The sequence below is a fragment of the Mauremys reevesii genome, linkage group 4 (assembly GCF_016161935.1).
Source record: "Mauremys reevesii isolate NIE-2019 linkage group 4, ASM1616193v1, whole genome shotgun sequence".
Classification (NCBI taxonomy): Eukaryota; Metazoa; Chordata; order Testudines; family Geoemydidae; genus Mauremys; species Mauremys reevesii.
In genome coordinates, this window is record NC_052626.1 from 91,024,980 (window position 1) to 91,040,683 (window position 15,704).

The following is a 15,704-nucleotide window of genomic DNA, read 5'->3' on the forward strand; positions in this document are numbered from 1 at the left end:
TCCCACATGCAGGGCTTGCACCTTTAAAGCCCTCTGCACTTTATATTCCCTGGGGGTGAGTCAGCACCATAAAACTGACCACAACCCACCTTTTTTGAAGCAGTTTCTGACCTTCTTCTCACCCCACCCCACCTGCTATAAAGCACTGCTACCTTCCTTCGGCAAGCCTGGATAACATTCCCCCTACTTAAAGGTGCCGTGTGGTCATTTGTGTTGGTCTAAATTCTGGTAACTGACATAGTTATAATTGGTTGTCTGAGTCACCTAGACACAGGGCCATAAGAAATTCTTTGATGAGTGACCACACACTGAAAACTATTTCATCTTGATACAGTTCTAAGGATTTCTATCCTCAGTGCATTATGTAAAATATAGTGGAGAAGAAGGTTTGAATCGCTGACCTCCTGAAGAGAAGTAGAAATTAATACTGAACTTTCATACATTTCTATGGAATTAAGAGCTCTGTGCAGACCACAGGCTGCAAAATGAAGCAAACAGAGCACTCAAGCAAATTTACCAGAGATTTTAGAACCTTTTCTGAAGTGCTGTATAATCTATTCAATATAATCTAATCAGTTCTCTTGATTTTAATAAGTGCCCTGCTTCAATATTCCAACTTCTCTCTACTGGAAGCAGGGCACTTATTAAAATCAAGAGAACACTAATAATCCCAGTTTAAAGGTTAACCTTTAAGTAAGATCTTTCTTTATGGATCATGAAACTCAGTGACTGTGTGTTTGCCCTGATAAAGGAAGACAAAGGCCAGTCCCTGGAAAGAATATGAATCAGCTAATTTGGAGGTACAGATACACGTGGGCATGATGAACAAGTGTCATAGATTTAGAGCCACTCTGTGAGATATTTTGAATGCTTGAAAGTGAACGATGAAATAAGACAAATGGAATATCTTGTTTAGAAAATGAAATGAACCAAGAAGGAAATTAGTGCTTATGAGAAGGAAGGTAATTTATATAAAAAATACAGTGTGGCGGTTGAAAAGGATTTTTAAAGGGACTGATAAAATCCCTTTTCCCTTTCATCTCTCTTTAAACTTTTCCAAGCATGCTATATGCAGAACTTTATAAAGAAAGCATTAGCACATATCTATGTACTTTCTTTCCTAATCATTCCATTGCTGCTGTACCTCTCCTATGTGGCAATATTACTCCCAGATCTTCAGCCATGGGGAAGGAGAAAGTGAACAGAAGAAGAAACTGTTTTGCTCCTTCACTAAGGTCACTAGGTTAAATACTTTTTTAAGTGTTAAGAAATATTAGAAGTAAAATCTGTCCTGGTGGTACAAGTTATATCATATGACAGAAGCACAGTTGCCAACTTTCACGCTGTAAATAAGCACCCTGACTTTCACAATAAGCCAAAAATCAAGCTAATCCCATTTCAAAACAAGGCCAAAACAAGCCAATGCCTAAGAACCACAACCCTCTATGTGCACCCCTGACTCTCTCCCCCCTTGCCTCTGCTTGCCCCTGCTTCCTCCCCTTGCCGGGAGCTGATCAAAAAAAAGAAGCAAAAAGCTGCAACAAACTACAAGCCAAACAAGTAACAAGCCAAAAACTAGCCAAGAAGCAACTCACAAGCCAATTAAGCCAAACACAAGCCCAATTTCTGCGGGTTTTTTTTGGTGGGTTTGACATGTCTGGACAGAAGGTGAACTTCTTGAAGAAGATAGTACTTTTGCACTGATTCTAAGAAAACAGACTAGAAATATATTATCTCTAAAACCCGGGGATTTAAACATAATAAAGGTAATATAACGCATGGAATGTAAAGTGAAAGCCTTCCAGTGTGACTGATATGAGGCAAAAGCGGCTTATTTCTGTGTTCTTGGTGTATTTTTTTAAACATGCTGCAAGAGGTGGTTGTGCAGATGATGATGATGAAATAGAGTAATGGAACAAGATGAAATCTGGAAAAAATAGGATACCAACACAGAATAGACAGCATTTTCCCCAGAGAACAGGGAAACAAGACATCTGGCAATGGACTTTTTTCCCTCTAAATGAAGAACTGAGAACTCCAGAAGTTCTCAATTAGTGTACCTATCTTAGTATTATTGCCAGATTTTTCTGATAGGGCAAGTATATACTACAAAATTAAGTCAACCTAAGTTACATCAACTTACAGTCACTGCAGTAATTAAACTGCTTTGCATGTCCACACTATACTCCTTGTGTTGGCAGTGTGTGTCTTCACCAGGAGCGCGTGCACCAATTTAACTGTCAGTGTGGTGCATTGTGGAACAGCTTCTGAAAGGCAGCAACAGTCAATGTAAGTAACGCAGTATCTACATTGACACTGCGTCGACCTAACTACATCTACGTAAGCACTATGCCTCTTGTGGAAGTGGAGCTATTAACGTGGTATAGTGGGTGAGTTATATTGGTGGGAGTTGCATTTTAGTGTAAACACTTAGTGGGTTAGATGGATCGATGTAAGTTGACTTACGTCGACCTAATTCTGTACTGTATTCCAGGGCTTATTGTTTTAAGGTATATCCTATAATACTACAAACATTTCTTAATATTGCCACAAGTAACGGTAGCAGAACAATAAGAATTAACTCATTATCAGATTTTTTTTTAACTGTTGAGAAAAAAGCTTTAAATATGACTGAAATATGGAGAGGAAAAAATCATCATGCAGATCCTTAGATACCAAGAAAGACCTTCTCAAAGGAGCCGAACAGGATATTTTGCAGAGAAAGAGAGAGAGAGAGAGAGAGAGTGTGTGTGTGTATCGTATGAGTTGAGTTGGTGCTAATGCACACATGTGCTTGACTGCATTTCCTCCCTATTTTTAGTAACAGTTATACAGCTTTAAGTCCCAAAGCAACTGGCACACACTATCCAAAAGTGTGGTCTGCAGAGGGAGACTGAATGATGGAGAGCACACAGTTTGCTATGTTGTTTAAATTATGTCACTGTATTTTTACTCAAACAAAACTAATCTAACAGCTGCTGTGTACTTTTGTTTACAGCTATATGTCAAATCTTATTGTCCCTAAGGTACTTATGAGAGATGTTTTAGCAGTCATTTTCTTAAATACTGATGCCTATCCGAATTTGGATTTTTCCACGATTGAACAGAATGACAAGCACACGATTGCTGTACTTAAAGCAATCTTTCACAGCTGCTTTGCTTTTTCAGTGATCCCATTAAATTGACGGCATATGCCTGTGGGGTCTACACTGTTACCATACTGTTGAACAAGATGTTGATTTGTACAAAACAATCTAATAGAACTTGGCTTTATTGGGGGAAAACAGTTTGTAGGTTATTCTTTATTTTAAACTGAGTAAAATATAATTTATGAACTTGTCTCTCTGTGACTTTACTGCACAACTGGTTATGTTAATTCTTCAGATATGGGTGCATTCCATTCTGAAACTCAGTGGTTAGTAGGCATGAAAACTATGAAGTCCCCTTAGTTCCTAAAATGCAGCATGAGTCATGTCTTTTCTTAAACTGAATGAAGTAGCTGTGCATTAAATATGCTGGCACATCTTCTGCTTGAGCAAGTGGACCGAAATGGTGTGAATTGTTAATGCCTTGCTGCTTTGGTTCACGGCTTGTGATTGATCATTTGTAACTATATCTACTCCTTGTTCCATGAAATCAAGTATGGAGTAATGGGTTCATCAGATTTTTGGGTTAAATTGAGAGTGAAGAGGTACTGTGTGTAGAAATAAGACTTGCCATGTTCGGGGCTGGCCTTGTAACAGCATGGAATCTAAAGGCGATATTCAAAACCACTTCACTCATCATACGCTTACTGATTCTGAATAGGGTCCATTTGCAGGGGACATTTTGGTAGTTTTCCAATACACTTTATGCCTCTCTCTACTTCCACCACCCTGCACTTTTTTTTTTAAATAGCAGAGGGTATAACTGGTCAATGTACAAAATTAATGTATTTAAATAACTTGCTATGTAAAAGTAAAAATAGTCTGGAACTGAAATATCCAACCCTCCTCTCATGTTATTAATTGTTGGTACCATCAGAATATCAAGTAATTCAACTACCCTGAACTCAAAGAAGTGCCTGTTAGATATTCAACACTATAACACACTATTTTAAAAAAATTCTATTGTAATGAATTAGGCCTCAAGTCACAGAAAAAGAGCTATACAAAGCCTTCAGTTAGCTTCTCAGTCCATTCACATGCAATGGCGACACATTTTGCTAGACACTACAACAAGGTTTGTGACTTTGCAAACAGGTAGTACATGGGGCCACTGTAAATAAAAGCCAACAGCAACCAAAAGTGACAACTTGGGATGGCCTGCAAGAGTAATCGTGTTACAGTATCTCCTGATAATATGGAAGATAACGTGTGTCTCTACCAACCTTCATACAGGGCTCACCAATTTAATTGTTACAAAAGCCTCACTACACTTTTATGTGTCATCTAACCATCCCTAATTACTTTTATCAATTCAAAGTGAAACATGATCACCAGCTTCAATAGCTCTAAAACAATTAGTAAAAGCTACGTAACTTAACACAGCATGTACCAGTTTACCTTTGAATAAATGAACCACTATAATTACATACTTTCAATTTTTTACCTCTTCTTATGAATACTTATATCATGGTAATACTTAAAAAGATGTTAGTATGAAAGACAACCAAGTTAAAAAACAGCCTTAAACTCATACCTTTTAATGCACAGAATTCAAGCACCAGAAATGATACATATAAAATGCTAGATGATGTTTTGTATTGTATTCATAACGGGATCTAACAATATCTGTCCTCATTTTTTAAAATGTCATCTGTTTACAGCCCTCTCTTGTCCAGATTTGTCACACATCATTACAGTAAATGGAATAGAGTGGGGTGTATTGCATATATGTAGTGTGTGTGATTATGTACATATATGTTAAAATACAGCAACAGATGTATGATGCAGTACATAGATGTTTAGTCTACTATCTATATAAGACTGTTCATATCTCTTATTTGTTTAACATTTATTCCAACTGAAAATAACTACAATACAAACTTATAGCAGGCTAAAGCCTGTAAAAGTTTTAATTTTCTTGAATGTTTCATACCCAAGCTGTGGTGACTTGTCTGGCAGGCTATTGCAAGTAATCTTGACTGAGGAAGAAACTGCTTTTTTCAGATCTCATTTTAAAAGAGCTGTCTTCCTTTTTTACCTAATAAATGACTTAACAAGTTTTTAGCACTGAACAAACCTCCACTGGTTCAAAATTTTGATTCAGGCAAAGGCTCTAATGTTCAGATGCTTGTCTGATGGTTTTCTGAACTAGGTAAACCCATGACCTACTCTCCTTGTAAGCCTACTATTGTGTGAGAAGGATTCCCCAGTCCTCTCCAGCAGCTGCAGTGCTCTCTGGGGGAGACCACACCCATGCTAGTCTTTTGAGGAGACTATAAAGCTCTCCCCAACTGAAAAATAGGCTTGAGGAGTGTGGGGGAGGAGGCTAAGGAAGGGTTTGTGCCTTTCTTTTCCACCCTTCCATCACTCTGAATGAAGCTCTGCATTCCTCCCCAGGAACTCAGCTATGCAGTTTTCCCCGTTGAGCTCTCCTAGACTACATAGTATTCTTAGAAGACTTGTTTTATGTGAAGTTGTTGTCTTTCCAGGAGCAATGTACCCCACAAAACACTACTACCTGTAAAAGTCAGAGAGCAGCAACAGCAGTAAGATAAGGTTCTGCCAAACTGAGGTAAACTGTCCAGCATCAGAGATTAAGCAAAACTCTGTGAACCTCAAAAAGCAATAATACTGAGATACCAGAAAATAATTTTGCCAGGTCTTTCTTTCTTTCTTTCTTTCTTTCTTTCTTTCTTTCTTATTTAAATGCATGAAACCAAAATGCTCTTCAAATGTCAAAACTATCCTTTAAAAGTTCATAAAATGTCAACATCAGTCTTTGCATTTAACTCATCCAATAAAAGTTTTCTCATTTTCCTTTCCTGAAGGTGGCACTGTTGTTGGTAATGTGTATAAGTGGATTCCAGCATTCTTAAATACATAATAAAAAAAAAAGGGGAGGTAGTCTAAAAAAAGTTCAGATTCTAGCACTTAGAGGTCAGATTGGTGTATCAGCTATAAGTGTGATGTTAGATTACAATATTTTTCAAAACTATGTAGTATATAACATTTCTGGTACCTATGTTATTAAAAAAAAGCTTTAGAAGGTCTTGTACAGATGCTGTCTACTGTATGTTTTCATTTCTACACATTCTGCTGACAATTTATTGTCATACCAAATAGGCCTAATTCTCTATGTCATTGTAGACATTTTGAAAGTGAGTAAAATGCTACCTTCCCGATTTAGTCACATTTTCACCTACTTTGAGTAGTAGAAAATCAGACCCAGTCATGTTTTTCAATGCATCACAAATATACAAGTTTCCAGTACTAAACTTTTTGCAGATCACCTATGGCAGCTTAAGAGATAAAATGACAGGGTCAAAAGATTTCACTGTAGAGAAAAGACATCACATAATGACTAATTCAACAAACACATAGCTAATGTAGAAAGCAGAGTTCCTGCAAAAGAATCAGGATTAATCTTCAAAGCTATGGAGTACAGTAGACTTTCATTGCATAAGCAGTCTAATTTCATATGTATCAAGCCTTTTAAAACATACTATATAGCAGGAAATGTACTCAGGTACAATAGCAGCCAACCTCGTGATGTTGTTAGACATAGTACAGTGTAATCCTCCATCCCCAACTGTGCCAAGTTTACACACATTGCAACTGATGATGGAGAGGGAAAAAGTGGTTCTAAGCCACTTTCCTGCACTGCCAAACCTGGGGCCAGCCAAGGAACTTAGACAGGTCCAGGGTTGTGTCACCTCTTGCATCTGCTGCGCCAGCCAAGAATCTGCCAGAACAGTGTGAGCTCTGGCCCATTCTTCCCCTCCCTGCTCCCGGCCAGGGGGCTTGGGGATGTGTGGAGCTGGCTACACTGGCTTTGCGTAACCCAAGAATATCCCTGTGTAAAGGGAATTTGGAGCAATCCTCAGCTGCACCTTCAGGTCAGTTTTCCAGCTGCTTGATACAGCTGACAGGGACTGAGGATTGAGCCCACAGTCTTATTTTTAAATGTAAATGTTGTATGTCCTAGATTTTTTTTTATATTTGCACAGTCAGCAGAACCCTATTTCCACTTTACCACACCATCCAAAGCTGCTCTGCATTAGTTAACAAGCTGTCTGGGATCACTGCAGGTTGGCAGTGTCTTAAGAAGAGACTTCTTCCTCAACCATTAGTGTCCCATAGAAGTCAACACTGTTTGGGCTGAAAAAGCCAAGAACATAAAAGTTTCTACAGACTTTAGGCTGCTCAAAATTTTTAATATTATTATTTTAGATGAATACTAAACAAAGTAATAAGAAAAATGAAAGAGCCTATTTATATTGTGGACTTAGTTTCTATAAGGCCTACTATACTGTACATCTATTTTGGAATTGTATTACAGATATATAATCACACATCACAAACATACTAGACTGCATACAACAACTTTTACTGTGTTGTTGTTCGAGAAGGACTGAGAATGCAATGAAATTCCAAATACGTAAATGGGACAATATTATTAATTTGATACAAATTGTATTTTAGGATTTTTCTGTGTTCTTTTAATGATATTATTTTGAAATATAACATATAAATAATAATATTGCATATATAACTCTAGAGTTTTCAATATGTTGCTTTCCCATGGCACAAGAATGCTTTTGTGTTGCCCTTGGCAGCCACTATTTCATAATCCAGGAAAATGAATAAGAGATCAAAGCCCAAAGACTTCAACAGAAATACTCCCATTGACCTCAATGGGCTTTGGTATGGGGCCAATAAAAACACTGAAGCAAGGACAGGTTCCAGTTTTACAGGAAAATACCAAAGAACTAAAGTGTCAAAACACTTTTCACCAGACCACCAAGCCATCTCCTCTGGCCAAGTAAAGTATCCAAATTTTAAAATATTTTAACCATTCCTTTTCCCCATATGAAATGACTTGTTAGACCAGAATTTTCTTTGGAAGGCAGAACAAAAAGGGGTGTGGAAATGGACTTTTAAATATAACTATAAATCAATGCTGTATTATAATTAGATGCAGAATTAGAAATATTTTAATAACTTCCATTATTTGTCTATGAAGTCATCATATTTGTCAGGAGCCAGGATGATATGTTCAAAAGGAAACTCGTTTAGATAGAATTAAAAAAATGTATGTTAACAGAACATTACGGTTGAGAGGTTAATTCACTCAAAAGTCAGAAAATGCCAGAGTTCAGCTTGCACATGCAATCTTAGCTTATGCTCCTTATATGTATGCATTGGCAAAAGACTATTTAATTACATGTTCACATATTATTTGTCAAATAATAGTTATGAAAGGGAAGCTGGTAGCGATCCCTATATATCTAGGTTGCCTAACACTTTCCACTATAAAACATTCTTGTAACCTTTTCTTTAAGAAGCTTCAACACCGCATTGTTTGAAGCAAACCTTTGATAGTCAGGTAAGGACAATGCCCTTGGGCTTTTCTTTGTCCCATGAAATTCCATTTCTGAGATTCATAATTTTTAAGGACAGAGAGGGCTATTATGATCATCTGGTCTGATACAAACTGTTCAAATCACCACCACTTCCCTTCTCTTGCTTGCGTTCCTCTGGAAAATTCTGGCAGCATGGCAAAATAATAATTTAACATGAATATTCTGAGGTTGGGTTGATGCTGCTGCAAAAGTTGCAGCAGCACTACAAGTTGTTCTGGAAACCTGGGATTTGTGGAGTAGCTGTAGTGGAGGAGTGCTGGAGAAAAAAGAATGTGGATGGGCTCCCTTGTCCTGGAAAAATAACATATCCCCAGGATCGAATGCCATCCTTTAGCAGCACCACAGTGGGGCAGGAACCCCTTCTCTGTATCGCTTGAGGGCAGAAATAAGCCAGGCTCCTCTTGCACCAGCCACTTCCCAGACCCAGCAGTTCACATCCACTCTGGGATAATAGCCTTTTGCTACTGCCAGCTAATGTCGTTAGACCTGATCTCAACTAGAAGCAGTCAGTGCCAAAATGCTGAAGGTTCAGGGCTTAAACTATGATGATGATGCATAATGGGGGTTGTTAGAGCTTCTCATAATAGAACTAATTTTTACCTTTTTTCTTTAAAAAAACTACAAAAAGTTTTATTTTAAAACAATATTATTTAGGTTGCAAACTCAAGCATTTGTGTGTCCATACTGTGAACCCCTAGATGAGGCAGGGATCCTGTGGACAAAACAGTATGTGATCATGTCATTAAAGACTGCATCATAATGTATATGTATAAGGGGGCAGAATTAAGTTTGCATGAACAGCCATAAATCAGGCAATCCTAACTTCTTTTTTTAAAATGATATTATACAATCTGAATTTTCCAGAACCATTTAGAGAGTGGACCTCAGCAGTTCAGATTAATTCACAGAACAAACAACTTTGTAGTTAGAGCAGGAATTATGTAGTTAGACTGCATGAGGTATAGACTGCCTTGCCGACGCCAGGAACCCCTAAGGGTACACAGAAGAAACGATTTCCTATCACTCCATTTTAATGCTGTCAAATTAACAGCTAATAACATGTGAGAATCATTGAGGTTCTAATCTATAAAAGTGGCTCTGTAAATATTCTCATCAGTTATATATTATTTTTCACTTCCATATCAAATGTACTTAAGTTTACTCTTAAAAATATGGTTTTCCTAATTGCTAGTTCTTCAATCCCAGCTTGGAATATGAAGACAAGTTGAGCGCTTTCTGTCTTGTAAATAATCACCTTTTCAAGCATCACTTTTTAAAACTGTAACTTTCACATTCTCTTACTGTGTTTTTGTTTATAATTGATATATTATTTATATAGGGCTCAGTCTTGAACCCTCCTGAGTGTCTATGCAAAAGAATTAGGGGGCATAAAGAAACAGGGGAAACTGTTGGGTAAACATTGCCCGCCACCTACACACAAGTCTGAGCATTACAGCCAATCCAGTGTTACCAGCTCTTGTGATTTTATTGTGAGCAATTGCAGGCAATTTACTGCAGGCAATAAATTTGTTGCCAGCAATATTTGGAGTTTTTCTTAAAGTCCAGCTGCTGGAGTCATGTGATTACATAAGAATCTCAGCTTTCTTACCAAAAAAAAAAAAGTTACAGCCTTTCTGGTTGTGGAGAAAAACTTGAGAATATAAATCCTAAAGACCCAGAAATTAGAAGGCATAAAAAAAATCCAAATTTATTTTTAAAAATCTCATTATTTTTAAGCCAATCTCAAGTTTGGGGGGGATCTAACTCATGTTTTTTAAGTATTTGAGGCAATGCTAACAGTACTGTATCATAGATGACTGGTGCATATGACTTACTTCTCCCAGGAGCTGGAGGAAAGCAGGAACCAGTTTATGACTCTGGCTAGATTGTAAAACTGCACTTCAGCACATAGTGCTGTAGGTACCAGTAACACTTTACAAATATACAGTTTAGAACAGTTCTTGGCCTAGGAATTTACAATACCAAAAAAAAAAAAAAAAGGAGCAAAGGCGTTAGCAGACAGAATCATTCTCTGTCAATAACGGAAGGCTAGGTAAAATAAATTGGATACAACAGCAAATATATTATGAAAACAAAATACTAAAGATCATGAAGATCATGGCAATGGTTGTGTCAATGTATTTATTTTCTAGAGTATTTTCAATTTGTGGTGTAATTCCATGCACCTGTCTATATTAGAGATAAAAATGTTGGTTAATTCCAGCCACCACTATTTTTCTCTGAATTCTTTGCATTGGTAAATAAAACTCCAAACACTTATGTGTTTTGCATACATTTCTACTTACCACTGATGAGATCTTCAATTTTTGCTCCATGAATGTTGTACAGATGCTTTGCTGGTGAAGTAAGATTCATTCTTATTGTGCAAGCATCTAAAAACTTCACAAAAACAAAACTGTCTCACTAAAGATGTTTCATGACTAAATTCTATTTAATACATTAAAAAAGTGCAGATCCAATCTTAATCACTTACAAACCTCATACTTATATGAATTAAATAAAAGTCTGAACACAGTGGTAAACTCATGGTATAAAGCTGTTGGACCTTTGATTCTTTCACCAACCTAGACACATGGACAGACTAAGTACACATTACTTAGTACTGACTCTAAATACAGTAGAATGCAAATTTACAAAAAGAAAGAAACTGAACATTCCATATTGTTTCTCGGAAAATCCAATTCTATTGAAGCAGGAAAAAAGGCAAAATCATCAAAAAAATCTAGTGTGATAAATAATTTTCACAAAATGTGAAATAAGATGAAATACTGAAAAGTAACAAAAAGGTATACTTTTAAATAGATATTGGATAGGACTGTCAACTATAGCAATCATTACAATTGTTTTAAAGGATAATATAATTAGGGCTGCAGATTTGTCACTGCATTTTTTATCAAAAATCACAAAGCAGTTATGGTAAATTTAGTAGAAGTCATGAGTTACAAGATTTACGGTGACCTTTCCATGATTTATGATAAAAAAAATGCTGTGACAAATGAAATTCAACTATTCCTCATAGGCCAGCATCCTTCTCCGCTGCTGCCTCCTCCTCATCCCTCCAGCACTGCAACTATAAGTAATCTCAGCCTAGTGAGGAGGAGAGGCCTTGGAGGGGAGAAGGGAGCTTGAGAGCAAACCCAACCCACTCTCACCCTGCAGCAGTGACTCCTGTCACGCTACCCACCACCAGGTTATAATGCCACCAGGTTATAATGCCACTTGCTGAAATTTGGCCTGGCTGCCACCCTCTCATGATAGATGGGTGGCTGAGCCAAACCTGAGCAGCGCTGTGAATCTGTGCACCAGGTTGCAATGCCGGGCTCAGTCCCACAGGACTGCAGCCACAGCTGCAGGATGAGTTTATTAAACTCACACAGACACAAAAGTCACCGACAAAAAGGAAAATTATCATGTCCATAACATTTTTCCTTACGATGACAAACCTGCAGTCCTGGGATAATATATGATTAAGATACTACCTAAGGGCTTGATCCTCAGCTGTTTCATTTCCCCCAATCCTGAAGGCAGCCCCTATTGTCGATTGCTCTAATTTATGTGGGTGACACCTCTCCTGGCCCTCATGTCCTCAACCCGACTCAAGACTCCCCCTACATGGAAGGGAAAGCATATGCCATAAAGCTGACTATGCAGGCTTTACAGCACCAGAAACCCCCCTTTTGTCAAGGGAATCACCAGTTGCTCCTTTAGAGCAGCTGTAAGTCACCTTTACATCATTCAAGTGGTGAAAGGAAACTTAACCTGGACTGAGGATCTGGCCCTAAATATTTTGTCTTTCATAAAAAACAATTTGTGATATCATCATCAATCATTTGTATTACATGAGGGCCAGGAGGCCCCAAAGGAGACTAGGGCCTCTTTGAGGAAGTCTACACTGCAATTAAAAACCTGTGGTTGGCCCATGCCAGCTGACTCAGGCCGGGCTCCAGGGCTGACAAATCACTGTGTAGACGTTTGGGCTCTGGGACCCCCTGAAGGTTAAGGGTCCCAGAGCTTGGGCTCAGGCCTAACGTCTACATGGCAATTTTTAGCCCTGAAGCCTGAGCCCCACAAGCGTGAGTCAGCTGACCTGGGCCAGCCATGGTGCTTTTATCCCCGGGTAGACATACTGTCAGTGGTAGGTGCTGTGGAAGCCAGTAAATAATTAACAAGGTTTTGAAGAGATCTTAATGAATGTTAGTTAGCATGAGTTAGGTTAACTGTGACCCTGGTGACGTGAGGAAGCAAGATAATGTAAGACAGAGTGAATTGTGTGAAAGTTATTACGACCTTGCAATGTGCCGTCTTGCAGTCTTGTTTTTCTAGTGAGATAGCAGGAAAGCTTATGTATAAACAAAATGTATTTGTTGTTTTTTACTGTCTGTATTATTGCTAGAAATTGTCTGTAAAAGGTATAAAGGCTTGCTGTAATTGTTTACCAGTTGAGAGACCTGTCCAGGACCCTGTGTCCTATGGCACTCTCTCCCTACATTGTAATTACTGGAGAAATAATAAAGTATTTGATTTTGCTGCATCCAAACAAAAAGTGAGAACTGAGTTTTTCTTCGACAATTTGGGGGCTCGTCCGGGATGGCAACGCCCACGGACCCACAGACAACTACTACGGATCATTCCCCTTCGAACCCCATGGCGCCACATGAGAGGTATGAGACCTTTTGAAATCTCTATTGGGGTATCGGAGGAGGACTGTCCCTGAGGACGTCTGTCTCTGTTGGGCTCACGCCATCTGAACTTATTGACTGTGCAGCAGGATCAGATGCAAAGTGGTATTGGGGAGAGGCCCCAATAAGGTTAGTTTATTGCAGTACTGGGAACTGCTGAGTTGGCCAAGGAAATGCATAAGGTAATGCATAAGGTAATGCATAGGTAAATGCATTAGAATGCACCGGTGCTGAGGGGTTTTTACCGCCTCAAGAGGGGTTGTCATACCGCCTCATGGTATTGGTCCGGACCAGGTAAAGATGCATCATGGTTTAAAAATAAAAAAAAAAAAAAAAAGATAAAAAGGTTGAAAAAGGGTTAAAAAAAAGAAAGAAAAAGAAAAAGGAAGAAAAAGAGGCCTTGGTGTGTGTGTGTACACCAGTGTGAGTGGCTGTTACCGGGCTAGCCCAGTAACTAGTGGATCTTTAGGAGATCCGACCCACGGTGGGCTGACTCAGCCTGGCATAGTCCGGCGAGGAAGCTGCCTGGGTCTAGGAGTGTGTGAACCCATCTTCCCTCCCCTTTCCTTGTGAGTCTCTCCTGTGTGAGTGGAAAATGGGTAAGGGACTGTCTAAATATTCCACCTTACCCCCTAAGGGTACCCCAGCATATTACATGTACGTACATTATGGTCCTAAAACCTGCAGGTATTTAAATGATTGGAATCTGTATACGCGTGAAAATTCATTTAAACAATGCCCATTAGAAGGTACCTTCAATCTAGATAAGATCATATATCTCAGTGGAGCTTTAATCATAAAGAAAAACCTCTGTTACAGTGTGAGCAATTTGTCTAGGAACGGGTTAATTTGAAATTCGGCTTAGCCCTGAGATAAGGGAGAAGTTGTTTTGTCTTCAAGGTCATGAATTAGTGTGAACTATGCTAAGTGCTAAGTAAAACTGCTTCAGCCCCAGCTGGTTGTGGGAAAAAAAAAAAAAAAAAAGGGCAAACCAAAAAAAGCAGTATAAGTTACAAAACTGAGATTGCATTTGCAAAGCTTAACGGTTCAGTGAGATCCAACAGTTTTTGCAACCCTGAAGCCGGACAGGCAGCTGACCTGAACTGGAATCTCTGAAAGAGACGTCGCAGGAGATTCCAGGGTGTAAAAGAACAGCCATCCCAAGAGTGGCAGCATGTTGGAAATGCTGGACAAGCTGTATACAGGATAATCTCCCGTCCACCTATTTCCCTTCTCTGAACATTATACACAGACATGCCAGTCTGGATATGTGTAAGTATTAAAGTGGCTTAAGGCTTGGGGCATTCATATTTTTCCCGAGTGATGTGGGAGCATTCCCAACACTCTCCATTGTTGTTTTATTATTTTAATGAAGCTTTAAAATTTGATTATATGCTCTGTCAGTTTGATCACCTGACATGAGGGATAAATTAGTAATAGGAATTTGTCACAGTTTGGTGAGCAATTGCAGAATTTACACCATCTATCTGTTTTACCCTTGTTAGTTTATGTTTGCTTTGTTTGGTACTGTTGGTGTTTTGTGTTAAGAATAGCATGATTATAGGTGAGCTCTAATAGAATAAGGAAACACTATTTGGTTTTGGTGCACTATTTAGCTTTGGCTCTGTTTTGTTTAACCGGTTACTGATGTTTTTCTGCTCTGTTCATTTGGGCGTTAGGTGTGTGAGCGGAACTGAACTTCTCGTTCGTAATTCCTCAGGGTGGAAGCCATGTGTGCGATGAAGCTCTGAGGTTGTCCTGAAATTTTACAGTCCCGCCCCCCCGTAGCGGACAATATAATAGAAGTAGAAAAATTTGGCTTAGACTGTAATTTTCTTTGTTTTTTGTGTAATTGTCTTTTCTGTTTAAGTGTCAGCAGACAAATGGGTCGGTCTCTGGGTAGACCCCCAAAGGGGTTTGGATTATGTGTTAAGTGAATGGCCATGTATTTTTGCCCAGGTGGCAAGCCTTACTAGGAAGGACTCAGGTAGTCTTGTGAGTAGAAATGTTTTGGGGACAAGACCAGAAGGGTGGGGGCTAGTTGAGTAGCCCACCCTCCTAGCTAAGAACTGGTTGTGGAACAAGCTAGTGTCCATGGACGGGACGATTCAGCGAGAAAAAAGGATCGGGCCCAGACGGGCAGGCAACAGACAGAGAGATTTGGAAACTTTTGAGGGTGTAGTGGAAAGAAGGAGTAAGTGAATATAAGCATGAGGATTTCAAATACTCAGAAGGATATTTGGAATGGTGATTTGCATTGGTAAAGTGGCTGTTGGAAGGAAGAAAGCAATTGATTTTTAAGGGAAAATGAAAAATTGACTCTGTGTTTGCTGGGGGGAATAGCAGTTGAACTTTGTGAAGATGCTAAAGAGAACAGTTTTTGGTGTCTTTGACATGTTTGTGAATGAATTCAGGCAAAGAAATTATTAGATTGC

General features: G+C 38.8%; 1 protein-coding gene across 5 annotated transcripts in view; it reads right to left on the reverse strand.

Annotated features, from left to right (window-relative positions):
- DCDC1 (doublecortin domain containing 1) overlaps positions 1–15,704 on the reverse strand; it is a 452,481-nt gene that overhangs the window by 344,175 nt on the left and 92,602 nt on the right. For all 5 annotated transcript variants that reach the window (XR_005597781.1, XM_039535836.1, XM_039535835.1 and 2 more), the window contains one exon: positions 10,876–10,969. Coding sequence is in view for 4 of the 5 variants with exons in the window: in XM_039535836.1 (XP_039391770.1) it covers positions 10,876–10,969 (94 nt within the window). In the remaining variant the exon portion in view is untranslated. The remainder of the gene's footprint in view (positions 1–10,875; positions 10,970–15,704) is intronic.